Source organism: Mytilus trossulus, chromosome 1 (assembly GCF_036588685.1).
Source record: "Mytilus trossulus isolate FHL-02 chromosome 1, PNRI_Mtr1.1.1.hap1, whole genome shotgun sequence".
In the NCBI taxonomy this organism is placed as follows: Eukaryota; Metazoa; Mollusca; class Bivalvia; order Mytilida; family Mytilidae; genus Mytilus; species Mytilus trossulus.
Window position 1 is genome coordinate 15,202,809 of NC_086373.1, and position 18,216 is coordinate 15,221,024.

Below are 18,216 nucleotides of genomic sequence, written 5' to 3' on the forward strand. Positions count from 1 at the left end.
AAATGATTATATAGTTGAAGTATTCAGTGGTTTAAGAAGTCATACCAAGTAGCAATTGTATTGATAAAGTCTTTATTTTGTCCAATTAATAAAATTCCATAAAGATTTATCTTCATTGCCTTATTGGCGTGAAACAGAATCATTGTCATTAGTTTAAATCTATAAACACTTGTTTCCTTCAAAACCGACTTTTCTTCTTCATGAATTCAATCATCCAGTGGTTTATATGTCAATTCAATACACATTTAGCAGTTATTTTCAGAAAAATAAAAATCAGACACACAATACTTTCATTTCTATGAATAATAAATGATTTTTAATAATTCTACTATCCTATATCTGGTCATCAACACTATAGGATAATCTTAAAATTACAAAAATCAATTATCATGTAATAAATTTTTGATCCATTCAAATATCAAATATTGTAATCCCATATGCTTCTTCTTTAGCAATAAATATTCAATCCACTTTCTGAAGATTGTTCAAGTTTTTAATTTGTGATTGTTATGCCAAAAACCAAATAAGACCTTCACTAGTGCAGTCTGAGATTTTTAACCAAAACCAATTGTCCAGTACAAGAGCTCCAAAACTTAATCCTCAAAGTAGACAATCTTTTAATGTGTCAAATCTTCAGCCACTTACAAAACCTAATTTAAATTGAAGTTTAAATAATGATTGAATCAGCACCTGTATATCACATAATAAGCTCTTCAATATAAAATACAAATGTGAAATTATAATCCTCTAATCACCAATTGAATAAGAAAACTGTTCATTTTCAAGATATGTCAAAATCACTACTAAAAACAAATATTACAATCTTAGTATCTTTTTATAATGCCTCGTTCTTCTTCCCAGTAAAATCTGAATATTATCTCCCTTGAATATCAAATATTACGATTTATCATAATATAAAGAATAGATATTTCAATAACTTATCTATCTTGACAATTCAAGTTGTCTTTCAGCATTCAAGAATTTTTGTTAATAATTTTGCTTTACAGAAGTAACAAAGATCTTGATAACTTTTATAGTTTATAAATCCGAAGTTCACTCAATACGATTTCTCTTAATTAAGCTCCAATACAAGAAATTCTGGGTTCACCAAATACAAACGCCTTAGTAATTGTTCGATCCGATAGGGATCAAAATTTTGTTGTTAACATCAACTATCCCTGATTATTTGGTCCTCATATTAAGAATCAGATAGTAATTTATTAAAATAAACTTCACTACAATAAGGGATTACATTAGTTAATCCATATAAATAAAGACACAATTCTTACAAATCTCTAAACTTTCACCCAATAAAGACATTACATCTCATCAAGTTAAAACATATTTATCTATCTCAGATCAAATGTTTTATTTCATAAATGAACTACTTAAGTTTTCAAAATTTAAGGATAAGTAAAATCAAAGTATTTAAGGTTCATTTCACTTGAAATTAGATAAATCTGACATGGTTGACTAACTTAAAGGTTCTTCAGTAATGCTGCGCAAAGTGATTTTGTGTTTTTAACAAATTCATTTGAAAAATTATCGTTGATGGATCAGTGAATCTTGAAATAAAATAAATAAATTAGATAAATCAATTTTATTAAAAGTTAGAAAACTAATTTATTTCAGAACGAAAGCCATTTAGATAAATATACCAACAACTTTACAGTAAGGTAAAATGCCCCCAATCTTCAAAGTTTATTTCTTTTGTCAGCAAGAAAAACATTTTCTTTCTTCAATTAAAACATTTAAGAAAGTTTGAATGTAATAAAAACATTAATTATTACCACTTATTATAAATCATTGGATTAATGCCTATAAGGTGACAAAGTCATATCACAATTTACCATTAAAATAATCTTAAATGTCTAATGTGCTAATAATCTGATGAAACCAAGTTCAGGTGCCCTTCTTGGATTTTCCATTAAAGTTCAGGTGCCTTTTTGGATTTTCCATTTTTTGCATAAGTTTGAGAGATTTTGTTTTAAGCAGGCATTAAGGTAGACAAAATTATATGTAACAAAGAATGTGTCCCAATTCCAGGGATGCCCCATCCGCACTATCATTTTCTATGTTTAGTGGACTGTGAAAAGGGGATGAAATCTCTAATTTGGTATTAAAATTAGAAAGATCATATCATAGGGAACATGTTTACTAAGTTTCAAGTAGATTGGACTTCATTAGTTCATCAAAAACTACCTCGACCAAAAACTTTAACCCGAAGCTGGACAGAAGAACGAACATACGGACAGACAGATACACAGACCAGAAAACATAATGCCCATAAATGGGGCTTCAAAAAATTTCTTACTGAATTCAACCTTACACCATGGGTTTTAGGCTGTATTATATATTATCTTCAAGATGTCCTATATTTAAGTTATAAAATTTAAAAAAGAGACATGAACTGTCTGCTCACTGCTCATTAAAGGAACATGTTTTGTACAGGTGACCATTTAAAAGTAATGTATTGGTCTGGTGATCACCAGTGGAACATGTTTTGTACATGTCACCATTAAAAAATAATGTATTGGTCAGGTGATCACCAGTGGAACATGTTTTGTACAGGTCACCATTAAAAAATAATGTATTGGTCTGGTGATCACCAGTGGAACATGTTTGGTACAGGTGACCATATAGAAGTAATATTCTGGTCTGGTGATTATCAGAGGAACATGTTTGGTACAGGTGACCATTTAAAAGTAATATTCTGGTCTGGTGATCACCAGAGGAACATGTTTTGTACAGGTCACCATTAAAAAATAATGTATTGGTCTGGTGATCACCAGTGGAACATGTTTGGTACAGGTCACCATATAGAAGTAATATTCTGGTCTGGTGATTATCAGAGGAACATGTTTTGTACAGGTGACCATCTAAAAGTAATGTACAGGCCTGGTGATTATCAGAGGAACATGTTTGGTACAGGTGCCCATCTTAAAGTAATGTACAGGCCTGGTGGTTACCAAAGGAACATGTTTGGTACAGGTGACCATCTAAAAGTAATGTACTGGCCTGGTGATTATCCCAGGAACATGTTTTGTACAGGTGACCATATAAAAGTAATGTTCTGGTCTGGTGATTATCAGAGGAACATGTTTGGTACAGGTGACCATCTTAAAGTAATGTTCTGGTCTGGTGATTATCAGAGAAACATGTTTTGTACAGGTGACCATCTTAAAGTAATGTTCTGGCCTGGTGATTATCAGAGGAACATGTTTGGTACAGGTGACCATCTAAAAGTAATGTACAGGTCTGGTGATTATCAGAGGAACATGTTTTGTACAGGTGACCATCTAAAAGTAATGTTCTGGTCTGGTGATTATCAGAGGAACATGTTTTGTACAGGTGACCATCTAAAAGTAATGTTCTGGTCTGGTGATTATCAGAGGAACATGTTTGGTACAGGTGACCATCTAAAAGTAATGTACTGGCCTGGTAATTATCAGAGGAACATGTTTGGTACAGGTGACCATCTAAAAGTAATGTACTGGTCTGGTGATTATCAGAGGAACATGTTTGGTACAGGTAACCATCTAAAAGTAATGTACTGGCCTGGTGATTATCAGTGGAACATGTTTTGTACAGGTGACCATCTAAAAGTAATGTACAGGCCTGGTGATTATCGGTGGAACATGTTTGGTACAGGTGACCATCTAAAAGTAATGTTCTGGTCTGGTGATTATCAGAGGAACATGTTTGGTACAGGTAACCATCTAAAAGTAATGTTCTGGTCTGGTGATTATCAGAGGAACATGTTTGGTACAGGTGACCATCTAAAAGTAATGTACTGGCCTGGTGATTATCAGAGGAACATGTTTGGTACAGGTAACCATCTAAAAGTAATGTACTGGCCTGGTGATTATCAGAGGAACATGTTTGGTAAAGGTGACCATCTAAAAGTAATGTTCTGGTCTGGTGATTATCAGTGGAACATGTTTGGTACAGGTGACCATCTAAAAGTAATGTACTGGCCTGGTAATTATCAGAGGAACATGTTTGGTACAGGTGACCATCTAAAAGTAATGTACTGGCCTGGTGATTATCAAAGGAACATGTTTGGTACAGGTGACCATCTAAAAGTAATGTATTGGTCTGGTGATTATCAGAGGAACATGTTTTGTACAGGTGACCATCTAAAAGTAATTTATTGGTCTGGTGGTTACCAGAGGGACACATTTGGAACAGGTGACCATCTAAAAAAATGAACAGGTCTGGTGATTACCAGAGGAACATGTTTTGTACAGGTGACCATCTAAAAAAATGAACAGGTCTGGTGATTACCAGAGGAACTTGTTTTGTACAGGTGACCATCTAAAAGTACTGTACTGGTCTGGAGAAAAGAGGACAAAATGTTCTATACTTTGAGTTCAACAGCAGAGCATATTTCTTACTTAGCACCAATCAGTAAAATTGTTTTTATGAACATCAAATATACCAGAAATATAAATTTCAAGGAATTTGACTGTCTTTTACATTTCATTATGTGTAATATCTTAATGACCAAAATAGTATTGCAAAAATATTTCTGGATTATCTGAGCCATATATATCAGAAGGTCTCAGGAAATGACATTTAATTCCATCAAAAACTCTCTTTCAGACCTTAAACAGGGTTAATTATTTATTTTTTCTGGCTAATTTTTGTATTGTTGTATTCAAATGATCACAGTAGTATCACAAATGCATGTTTCAAAAGATTTTAAATTGTCAAAAGAATTAATCCAGTCATTCTACCAAATGATGACATGTAGATATTCAAACTAGAGGAGATATTAATAAAACTATGAAGAGAATGCTGAAACTGGTACCTTGAGAACCCCTAAGGACAAATATAATGGACAACTGGTCCCCTATATGAAAACTAAATCCAATGGATTAACAGTTATAATCTGTACTTTTACAGGTGTTTAATACAGGTAGATTTCATGAAGTTTTAGATGACTTACCCCTTTTTAACTTTCAGTTTCCCAAGTCTGTATTCCAACACTGTACTAATGAGATCTGGGATTGGTGTCTGACGAAATTTAAGTTTACAACTGTCATAAGGTACCATCACGTTTCCAAATCTTATTTGTACATTTGGAAACAATATCGGCATAGCTCATACACTAAGTTCATTTAAGAATCAACCTTGACTTACTAAGAAGTTTTTTTGGCACCACTCATACGGTTTCTCAAACTGCTTATTTCTCCCCTTTTTAAAATACTATAGTCCCATATCATTGGATACAATGTCTACCTGGAAAGCCACTTAAATTCTTTTGTCAAATATATTTAAAAGTCGATAGTTCTTAAATGAAGTGTTGTCAGCTTCCAAAGTAGAAGTTTGTTAAACGATGTTTTCCTAACTTTTTGTTCAATAAGACCTTTCATACATAATTAATGAAGTATTCCATTTCACTTTATCAAGTTAGTATATTAATAGCTGACACAATCTAATTTCCATCAATAATTTGTGTAAATTGATACAAGTTATCAAAATAGGTCTCAAATTCTTACGTACTTTTCCATTATGTATCACACAAGGCACATTATAACATCTTTGTTGAGTCATCCATATTCAGCATCTTGCACTTTCAGATGAGCTCTAGTTTTTTTAATATCTCAGAAAAATCAGTTAGCTGATTATATCTCTGGTCCAAAACTTTAAATTGAGATAAATTGCCTCTTGATAAAAAAAATTCTTCTCCTTTTTTCACACTAATATATCACCATAAATTTATATAAAAATACTTGTAAGTACCGCTAGGTTGTACTTTTGATATTAACACAACTTGTCAATTCACCAACCCTATAGCATGTATAACTGATTAATGATAATTAATCTCTCGTTAGTTTACTTAAGTTTTTAATGAAGTTTGTATAATGATACAGGTCTTATCTCCATAATCCTAATCCTGAATAGAGACTGCATTACCAACACGGCAATTTCATTATGTATATAAACTGACATTATCAAAAGTCAAACACGAAAACACTGAAGGTTGCTATGCTTGCTTAGAGAAATTGCCTATCTTCTAGTAATTTTCAGACAATAAAAAAATCATTAATCAAATTGGAATTTTGTAAGTGTCCTTGAGGTTAAAATAGTGCACCAATATGGAATATTCCTTAAAAAATGTCTTCAAAATGAGAATAATCCTTAAGTTGTGTTCAGAATAACAACATATACTAATATCCATATTCGTCCTATTTCAAAGTGATGCAAAAATACCATCAAATGTTTTTATCGAACATTAAACTTTTTCTGTATACTTGTATCCAATGAAATAAACTATTAATTTAATTTAATTGCAACTCTAAATTTGATATACATATTCATCTGCAATTCTACGAACAAAAACTTAAATTGACAAGCATTTAAAGCACAACACCTCAGAAATTGATAATTTTTACTAAACAAATTAACCGTTCTTGTCCCAGTAATTTCTTTTTTCCTGCTGTATCGAGAGCAGTCAAGGTGTAAATCAAAGAAAAACATCAGTAAGTTTATCAGTCCACTAAGTCAATAAAACTTAACTATTTAACTCCCAAGTCTTGACTTTAGAACCCTATAACAAAAACTTTGTAATTCTAGTTTCAAAACCAAGATATTAAATCTTACTTTAGTGGGATTTACCCCATTTAATGATTTAATTTTACAACTTTTTATCTAAATAGTCACATTAAACTGTTACCAATATTTTTCCAATTGAAGAATCTAATATCTAAACTGAATTTAAATTGAAGACTTGAAATTGATCCTATTATAGCCTACATAACATCTGTTAGAAATCATACAAATCTAACAGAACTGATACATGAATTATATGAGAACATACAACTTACTGACAATGAATATTTGTTTTATTGCAGATACATTTGCAATATTTCCATGGGAGATAACTCAAATATTATTAATATAAAATCCTCACTACTACTAAAAAAATCTGTATGAATAAGTAGTTAGAGGTCCTTAAAAAGGTCATGTGATTTCAACACAGCTATTGTCAGATCAGTTTTATAATCTGAAAGGGAGGGGCCACCTTTCAACTTTCAAATTTGTGAAATCAGTTTGACAGCCAAATAAATATCCTTGCAACGATTCTATAACACAAACATGCTCGTCTGTGAAAAACGAGTTAAAGTACATAGGAAATATGCCAAATGGAAACGGATGGGACCATAAGGCATTTGCTCCAAACATAGATCTCTATTTAATATTATAATTGAAAAAAGTGTGTGACAAAAATTGTAGTTTTCAAAACTACCAGTAGTGTGGGTCTCATTGGGGTTTAAGTTTGAAGCAGGATTATCAGATTCTTTTTTAAGCATGACTAGTAAAAATCTAATCATTGTGTGTGAAAACAGGAAATGAAGTCGGTTTGGACATGTGAAGTTACAAGCATTATTTTTAAATGACAAGTAGGATCCCGGAACCTAACAAAACAATAAGCAGTATCCGGTAGGATCAAACTAATAAGCAGTATCCGGTAGGATCAAACTAGACAGAAAAGAGCTAAAACAATTATATCATAATCTTAGAACAAATACATGTAGTTGATTGCTGTTAAACAGTATCATGTCCATAACATAACTTTCAATTGACAAAGTTTTTTAAAAGGAGTTAACAGCTAGTAGTAATTACCAGAACATCCAAAAGCCATAAAAAATTAAGGGTATTCTTACCTCTTTTTTCTACGTCTAACTCTCACTACAATGCTACATTTGGCGGCAGAAAGGTGACACCTTGCTCCCTTTCCTCTTATACTATCCATGTTAACCCCCATCAAGATGCCATTTTAATCAAAATTTTCCTCACAAATTTTGTATCGTTAATATACAAAACTTTTTCAAAAGGTTCTGAGTTAATTTCTCCACACATTCAGCGTTATTAGATTTCTTTAAATACATCAATGGTTTTGATTGAAGGTATATAATATCCTATATTTCGTAGGTTGAAATGAGATTTCTTATTTCATATTGTATACCTAGCTTCATGAGAAAGTGTTTTGTTAACAAGTCATCATGTGCAATCATGAATTTAATCCTGAACTGATGTCGAACAAAGAATATTCTAAAATTAAGTGAAAATACTATCTCAGGCTGTTTATGAAATTTATCACCATTAATTTTACAATTCATAGCAAACATTTAAAGGAAAAATCTTTCAATGTAATAACAATTGACTTTTTAATTCATTTTTCCCTTGTCATTATAAACTTTAGATGTATGAATAAGTTAAAAAGTTGAAATTTGATCATATTTACTCACAGGTGCATTAAATGTTTGAATCTTATCAAATTTGATACCTTCGATAATAATGGACAAGATCATGTAAAGCATGTGAATTAATTTTCATATTTTTGAGATTTGCTCATTATTTGTTGACACCATCTTAATAAACTTCAAGTATTATGGTTGATGGGTGGTGGCAAACCAATTAAATGGTTCAATTGCTTTTCTTTGTATTCCACCAAATGAAAAGAGTTGAGTGTAGGAGCTGGGCAGATCAACTGTTTGTATATCTCTTTGCAAAACAAAACACCCATCGTCCCTTTACAGGCTTATGCCAGGTATCCTGATTCGAAATCTGTAGGGCATTAAATTCCACCGTTACAATCTTTTTATCAATTGCCCCTTGATTTCTTGTTCCTTTGCAGTTTCGTATCAGGGTACCAGTGTTAGCCTAGGCTGTCCTTTAATGTTTTCATAAAATTAACAAATATGAATGCTAGGAATAGTTACACAGATTGTTTGCACTGTTCAATTGCTTATTTATTGGTAAATGTTTATTTAAGAAAGCAATTAAAAGTTGGTACATTATACAGATATGTTTACCCCTTTTTACTGTACAATAGAATGTGAATACCAAGCTTGACAGAAGCAATATTTGCACTGTATCTTTAGAATGACCTTTTGCATTTTATTAACAAAAAGTATATTTTTAATATAGGCAAAATTGGGGATCCAAACACCTTTTTATTTGAAGAAGTAAAATTTAAAACTAGTTAAATGTCTTCTTTTGATTTTACAGTTTGCAACCAAAAGTTAGTTCCATGTTTGTGTAATTTTTGTTTTTATTCAAAACATTAGTTCAAAACTTCAAACCATGTTAGTTATCGATGTTGAAATATTTGTTCCTTTAGTATACTAAGTTATCTGAAGGATTTTTAAATGGCTTATTAAGATGAATTTAAGAATTTTTGAGAGCACACTGATATACCCCACGCCACCACATTGTCACTGGGCAAACAGAATGTCACTGGACAAACAGAATATCACAAGATTCCTAACATTCAAAGAACTACAAATGTCATTAACTGACAAAAAATTCTTGTGGATGGCAGCACATCAACAAAGTATGTCCTGATTATCTACAAAGCTTCAGAGGAGTTGCTGTGACAAACTGTTGCTGCAGTATATTTAGGCCAAAATTTAAAGTTGAAAGGGGCATAACTCCTATGTTCTTATTACCTACAAAGTTTCAGGAAATACTATGTGGTTCCAGAGGAGTTGCAATGACAAGAACAGGACTGACAGAAGCACTGACGAATGAATAGACTGATGAATGGACAGACGCAGAGACTGACAGATCAGTCAAAAACATTATACACTACAAGATTTGTTTTCTTTTGGAATAAAAACAATATCTTGCATTCCCAGTTTTAAAACTATATTGTTTTTGTAGGGAAAACTTTGATACTAATTGTGTTCCAATTCCAAAGATTTGGATTGGTATTTCTATCACAAATAAATTACTTTTTATTCCACAATAAAGGTTTAGGACAGACAGGTTTGCTATTGTGCAGGAGGCATAAGAGACTGGTCTTAGATATTAAAAAATATCCCTTAACTTGAATTACAAATATTTTCCAAACAGATTGATTAATTTTGGTGTTTGAAATCCTGTGCTGATAAGTTTAAACACTTTAATTGGCTATTTCAATTTTCATGGTAGCCAGTTTTGATTAAGGCATGAAGCCAGAGTGCCTATAGAAAATCACCAACTTCCTGTAAAAAATATAGCATGGCAATCCAAGTGAACTTGACCTGCCATGTGTTGAGGCTTGTGGTACAGTAGATAAGTGTTTCGGCCATTCAACCATTGTAGGTCCTCAATCACTCTGGTCAAAACAGTATTGATGAAAAATTAACAGAATTCAATTGTTGTTTTTCACCCTATATTTTGTCATTAGTAATTTCAATAATGTTGCCTCAGTTGACAATGTCAATAATTTTGCTTCAGTTGAAAATGTCAATAATGTTGCCTCAGTTGACAATGTCAATAATATTGCTTTAGTTGACAATGTCAATAATGTTGCTTTAGTTGACAATGTCAATAATGTTGCTTTAGTTGACAATGTCAATAATGTTGCTTTAGTTGACAATGTCAATAATGTTGCTTTAGTTGACAATGTCAATAATGTTGCTTTAGTTGACAATGTCAATAATATTGCTTTAGTTGACAATGTCAATAATGTTGCTTTAGTTGACAATGTCAATGATATTGCTTTAGTTGACAATGTCAATAATGTTGCTTTAGTTGACAATGTCAATAATGTTGCTTTAGTTGACAATTTCAATAATGTTGCTTTAGTTGACAATGTCAATAATGTTGCTTTAGTTGACAATGTCAATAATATTGCTTTAGTTGACAATGAAAATTATGTTGCATTAGTTAACTATTTTAAAGTCTGCTTTTCTTTAGAACACCAATAATCATTAGAAATCCAGTTTTAAATAAAGAGACTTTCATGCAGATATTTTACCACCACCAAAATGATAAAAGATAAATAACGAGTTTATGGATGGTTTAAAAATGTTAGAAATTTGGGTAAGGAGGGTACATGAGTTGAACATGGAAAATAAGTTTAGAGAGAATTTATCTTATCTTTCTGTAACAAGGTTAAGATTAACTCATTAGATGTTGCAATGATTAATTAACTGGAAACTGAATGTCATGCTGTTTCAGTTTATCTGGAGGTCACACTTCTCACCTTAGGGCTGATGACTGCTTCAGATACATGTATGTATTTTCTACTGATCTATTAAAAATTATACAAGTTAAGTAGAGCAAAATTAGCTTTTGAACTTTCGTAAAATCACAAGTGGTCCAATGTTATAACCATTCATAATTGGACTTTTTTTTATAGAATAGCTTTAATGAGGAAATCAAAATGAACAAGCGCAACTGCGAGCTACTGCTCACTGATGATACCCCCGCCGCAAGTGGATAATATTAATAGTGTAAAAATATGCAAGTGTTCTGTAAACAGGAAGTTGTCTAGTGATGAATCTGAAAACGCATCACACGGTATAGCTGACTTATATAAATCCTGAAACCAAATATCAGAAATCCTTGTATTGTAGTTCCTGAGAAAAATGTGACGAAAATTTTCAACTTGGCTATCATGTGTAAAATCATACAAGTGTTCGGTAAACAGGAAGTTGTCAAGTGATGAATCTGAAAACACATCACACAGTATAGCTGACTTAGATAAACTCTGAAACCAAATTTCAGAAATCCTTGTATTGTAGTTCCTGAGAAAAATGTGACCAAAATTTTCAACTTGGTTATCATGTGTAAAATCATACAAGTGTTCGGTAAACAGGAAGATGTCAAGTGATGAATCTGAAAATGCATCACACAGTATAGCTGACTTAGATAAACCCTGAAATCAAATTTCAGAAATCCTTGTATTGTAGTTCCAGAGAAAAATGTGACGAAAGTTTCATGGGACGGACTGACATTGATAGATCTTTATGTCCATTGGCAAATATTTCATGCACCTTCAAACAGCTTTACTTCCTAGGTAATCCTATACTATTCAAATAGAAACAATCATGATATTGATTATGGCTATAACAATGCCATATCCTTTAGCATAAAAAAACCCTCAACTGAATCTATTTTCAAGCTGAGGTGTGCTGTTTTGACTCTGTTTGGTAGCTGTTGTGGTGTATCAAAATACCAACACAGCAAGTTGTTAAAGTCAAACAAGCAAAACAATCAATAGAATTGGAGGTCAAAATTTAGGATTGATAAAAATATATTAATTAAATTGAAAAATACCTCAAAATCTGTGCTAAATAAACCAACAATGAAACATCTTACCTTTGGGCACATTGCAATGAAATACTAGAAACATTAATTAATCGTAGTCGAACACATTCATCTGATGTTGATGTTGAAGGTCTATTGTAAGATGTAGATGGTCTGTAGGACTCTTTATACAGCTTCCCGAACCTAGCATTCATTCTTACTTTTTCTTCACATTGTGTAGAAATCACAGTCATTTGTAAATTATAGACTTTGTTCAAATATTTCAAAATCAAACAGTTGATTTCAGTAAATAATTTATTAATATCAAAATATCCAATAATGTGTCATTCACCGAGTTATTGTCAATAGATAACTCCTGGTTTTAAAAACGTCACAAAACTTCGCTATTTTCAGTCAAAATATTATAATATGTGGTCTATTAATTTACATGTTTGTTTTTGCTGGATACACATTGCAGGGTTAGTCCTCATAAAACTGATAGAATAATTATTTTCTATTAAAATATCCTCTAATGAAATGAATTGTAGCGACGAAAACAAACTCTACTCGAACAAATAAGTACCAAACATTTCTATACAGTCTATACTCAATAGATGCCAATACTGAAAAGTGCTTTTAAATCTACATTTCCTTTGACTGCCATTCAGTTAGTATGATTTAATTCAACTCTCAATAGACATCAGCCATTAAATTCTTTCTTTGTTTACACTGTCCATAATGAAATCCAATTAATATTCCAAGCCTTGAACCAGAAAATGATTTGTGAAAAAAACAAGAATCTCTTCAAATTTACATGTCCATTCAAATATGGACAAACAAATATTTAAATCCACACATAAAATGTAAGTTCATGCAATTGGCAGACTTAATTTGTAGTAATAATAGTCCAGCACTACTAAAATGTATTAGATCTCAGGTTTTTTCCCTTCCTTTAGAAATGTCCATTTAAAATAAGAAATAATCTGTACTGATTAAAATATGTTTTGTGATTTTAAACCTCTCATGTTTATAAACACAACAACAAAAAATAAAGTCCTCATAATTAAATACTACATTAAGGGATTAATCCTTATTTTACCCCCAAAACATAAGCAGTATACACTAAAGCCTTTCAATTAAACATATTTCTTAACACTACTAATCAGTGTCTTATATAAATCCCATGGCAATCCTATGAAACTTTCCAAAAACATTGAAATTGTTTAAAATCACAAGTAATTAAAGGTATTGTCTTTTAGATTCCCTTTGGCTTTAACTTTCCAGGTAAAACACTCTTTTTTGTTAAACCAATTAGTTGTTTAATCACTATTCTTTAATCAAAATACATCCCTTTCAAAAGTATTAAAACATAAACAAATAAAGTGTTTGAACTTCAGACAAAAGGCGAGGGCAGATTTCAGATACACATAAGAGCGTATTGTGCTCGGAAACTAATTTATTTAACAGTATCATGCCACATTAAAATACCTCCTGGACTGTAACTTTTCATAAAAGTTAAAAAAATACTTAGTGAAATTTTTTAGAGATTCCTATACATACGAATAATAAAATCAATATTGAAATAAGAGAGACTTTTTACCAGACAACAGGAGATTTAATATTGATGACATATATCCATTGATCTATTGTATGAAATCTTCACTACCATTGTGTGCGTGTGTTTGTTAGCGACACATATAAATCTCATTAGCCACTGAGACATTATCACTCTCTGTGGAATAGCAGTACTTATTTGAAATACTTTAGAGAAAAGAAAAAAATCATTTTATGTGCAAAATATATTCACAAATACTTTATTAATCAATATGGTTGAACAAAGTCAGATAAACTGCACCAAACTTAATTTGAAAATATTGAAATTTCTCAGCATATATGAGATTTAATCATCAAAAGAGACAGCTGAACTTGATAATAAACTTCATTTTTTCATTATGAAAGTATTTATGCAACATATGAAATTGTAAATGAAGTCCAAAAGAGGTAATTTACTTAAAATGTGCTATATCTAAAATTATTTTCTAACAAAGCTTCAAAGTCAATATGAAAATAATCAGAAAGCTAAAAAATATACCTGATATGTATTAAATCAATAGTATTGACTTCCTTCAGATTACAATATCAACAAAAAATAAATAATACCAAATGCATTTGCAAGTCAAAATTGAGAATGGAAATGGGGAATGTGTCGGAGACAACAACCTGACCAAAGAGCAGACAACAGTCAAAGGCCACCAATGGGTCTACCATGCAGTAAGTTTAAATTCCTGCACCTGGAAGTGTGCTTCAGCTGGTTATAAGGTTACTTTACATGGTACAATAATATGTCTAAAAATGCAGTTTTATTTATTTTTTAACTATATAAATTTATTTTGAAACATGAATGTGTCCATAGTACACACATGCCCCAATTGCACTTTCGTTTTCTATGTTCAGTAGACAGTGAAAAGGTAATAAAAACTCTTACTTGGTATAGAAATTAGAAAATTCATTTCATAGAGAATATGTGTACATGTATTAAGTTTCAAGTTGATTGGACTTCAACATCATCAAAAACTACCTTGACCAAAAACTTTAACCTGAAGCGAGACAGACAGACTGACAAAGGGAAGGACGAAAGAATGGATGGACGTACAAAGGCAGAGACCGAAAAACCTTATGCCCATAAATGAGGCATAAAAATCAAAAAGATTAGTTCATTCCCAACCCCCAAGTTTATAATCCATTTCTATTATCATATAAGGATATGACATCAACGTATACATTTTTACATTTCATTATTCCTTAAAAAAAATGTTGAATGTATAAAGCATACATATTGATATATAACTTAAGTAAGCACACAGCATGAACATTCATACTTAAGTAATTAGACAAACAAAGCAGTCAAATTTTAAACTTAGGATATAAAAAAGAAGATGTGGTATGATTGCCAATGAGACAACTATTCACAAAAGACCAAAATGACACAGACATTAACAACTGTAGGTAACTGTACGGCCTTTAACAATGAGCAAAGCCCATACCACATAGTCAGCTATAAAAGGCTCCGATAAGACAATGTAAAACAATTCAAACGAGAAAACTAACGGCCTTATTTATGTTAAAAAAAGTCAGCTATAAAAGGCCTGATAAGACAATGTAAAACAATTCAAACGAGAAAGCTAACGGCCTTATTTATGTTAAAAAAAGTCAGCTATAAAAGGCCTGATAAGACAATGTAAAACAATTCAAACGAGATAACTAACGGCCTTATTTATGTTAAAAAAAGTCAGCTATAAAAGGCCTGATAAGACAATGTAAAACAATTCAAACGAGATAACTAACGGCCTTATTTATGTTAAAAAAAGTCAGCTATAAAAGGCCTGATAAGACAATGTAAAACAATTCAAACGAGAAAGCTAACGGCCTTATTTATGTTAAAAAAAGTCAGCTATAAAAGGCCTGATAAGACAATGTAAAACAATTCAAACGAGATAACTAACGGCCTTATTTATGTTAAAAAAAGTCAGCTATAAAAGGCCTGATAAGACAATGTAAAACAATTCAAACGAGATAACTAACGGCCTTATTTATGTTAAAAAAAGTCAGCTATAAAAGGCCTGATAAGACAATGTAAAACAATTCAAACGAGATAACTAACGGCCTTATTTTTTGTGAAGAAAAAATAAAAGATAGTTCAGTTCACCAACATTTTCCTGCCTTATGAATTTATAAAATTATCAGTTCAAGGAAGATAACTCCAATTGCCTTTCTTCAATTTCACATCATTTTTAAAAGACTTATTTGGGTGTTAAATATTCAGTTATTATATTAAAATAAAACTTGCATTATTTAAATATTTCCATATTTTTTCAATACATATGAAAAGAGAAAACAAGACACACCAACAACCTTATAATACTTTCTCATTTTTTCAGATGATTTTTAGTTCTAGCACATAGGTATCCAATATTTTTTTAGTAGTTTTTTGTGCCCTCTAAAATTTTAATTCTGCTTTTAAGTAGTAAGCAATTAAAGTACTTATATAAACAAAAAGAATAGAACCCTTTCAAATATAGAACAAATTATCTGGTACTGTCTACTTTTAAATCTTTGGAAAGTATCATGTTTAACTTTAAGCAACCGGAAAGATTTGAAATGCTCATAATTCTTTTTTGTACTTTTGATCCCAAATGGAGCATTTAAAGCATTTAATGTCCTGATTTAGATGATAATAGAACATTTCTCATGCAACTTTACCATTAATATACAGTTTGTATTCATCTTAAATGCTGGTGCATAACTGAACAGCAATCAATTAGGTCTCCACTTATGCACAACAGCAAAAAGTAGAAGAGGTAAAATGCAAAAGATAACAAACGAACAAAACCCTATTTTGCAAATTGTCATGTCATGTTAAAAAAATTATCCTGTTAATACAAAACTGCTATTTATGATGAAATCTCATTTCTATTAAAATCATTATTAAAAAAAAGTTAAATAGTTAGTTCCACTGTGCTTAATTAATAATTTCTGACAATAAAATCTTCATATTGGTGTAATTCAATAACATATAAATACATGCATTTCAAACCAATTACTTACAAACTCATCAATTTGCGCTCAGGTTTTATGCTTCTAAGGGAGATAATTCTAACAATATTTTGTAAACTTTGTGTGGGATAATGTGATATTGCTAATACAATTTAATCAGGAAAGAAATTATGAATGAGAAAGAAAACATTGCCTACAAAAATCCATTTTATTGTTAAATTTAAAGGGTATATTACTCAAAACAATTCAATCACAGTAAACTTGAAAGAGAGAAAAATAATGCGACAATATATACTCTACAAAGCCTGTTTCTTTTTAATGAATTATTGAACACTTGATAATTGATCATTTCATAGTTTATGATTATAAAACAACCACTAAATCAGTCCAGCCTTTCACTTTTATAGAACTACAAAAGCTTCTATGCATGGATGTTTTTCAAAGCTTCTATGTGGGGATGTTTTTCAAAGCTTCTATGTGGGGATGTTTTTCAAACTATAATGTAAAAGACACAAGTAATTATTTTTTCAATATGAAACTGCATGATTAAAGATTGAAGCGACCTGACATCAAATCTTTCAGGTCATATAGGTTTGTATCAGAGCACATCATTGAATCTTTACAAATTAGCAATATAATCTATCAATCTCCAGGAAACGTTTTGTTTCCTTTAATGCATTGATGTTGTAGCCTTATCTAAAATCAATTCCTAAAGCTTTTCATAACTTGTCAGACTGAACAAAAATATACACAGAACTTCTTGTACCTTGAAAGGCCAGCAATATATTTAATAATACATCAAATTGATTTCTTTATACTGACTATTATTCTCTTCATATTCCATTCCAGACGATTGCACATTTCATATTTCCGGGGAAGAAGATTGTTACAATGAGTAAAGGAACCTAGAAATTGATTACATATATGTCAATCTGGAATAAATCAAAACATTAAAGGATTTATCTAAATATGGTATGTCGGAGAAGTTTAAGTACCGTTTCTCTTTCTGTCAATTATCTGTATTAAATCTTTTTTTCTTTCTTTTACCTTTTATATCTAAATTCCTACTTTTTTTTTAGATAGAATAATACAAAATGTAAAACTTCAAGATCACTCCTGAAAGTGTTATTGAAGAAAAGCATAATTAATGCAAAGCTTAACCCACCTCCCTCCCCAAATTGAAACAACCAGCACTATTTACCCATGCTCAATAATCACAACTTAATGTGACAAAGTTACATGTAAGTTATCATGCATGTGCCCGTTGTCAATGAAATTAACATCGTCATAGGTAAAATAGCAATAAACAGATTATCATTGGTCATCTGAACTCGATTGCTTTTCTCACTTTAGCCATACCAGCTCAAGCGAAAAAAACAATCTTGTTGAGATGATCAACGATAACCTGCAAAGCTATATGTTTTCTGTAAACAAGAGATAGAAAATTGAGAGAACCCAAAACCTGAGTCACACAGTTGGGCCTAACCAGAAGAGTCACACAGTTGGGCCTAACCAGAAGAGTCACACAGTTGGGCCTAACCAGAAGAGTCACACAGTTGGGCCTAACCAGAAGAGTCACACAGTTGGGCCTAACCAGAAGAGTCACACAGTTGGGCCTAACCAGAAGAATCT

General features: G+C 31.3%; 1 protein-coding gene across 9 annotated transcripts in view; it reads right to left on the reverse strand.

Moving 5' to 3' along the window:
- The window catches only part of LOC134716281 (uncharacterized), a 98,378-nt gene that overhangs the window by 22,660 nt on the left and 57,502 nt on the right, over positions 1-18,216 (reverse strand). The window contains exons 1-2 of one of the 9 annotated variants that reach the window (XM_063579234.1): positions 12,103-13,130; positions 10,985-11,032 (exon numbers count right to left, since the gene is read on the reverse strand). The exons of the other annotated variants lie outside the window; for them this stretch is intronic. Coding sequence (XP_063435304.1) covers positions 10,985-11,032; positions 12,103-12,284 — 230 coding nt within the window. The 5' untranslated portion in view covers positions 12,285-13,130. Of the gene's footprint in view, positions 1-10,984; positions 11,033-12,102; positions 13,131-18,216 lie in introns of those variants that run through there. 9 annotated transcript variants of the gene reach the window in all.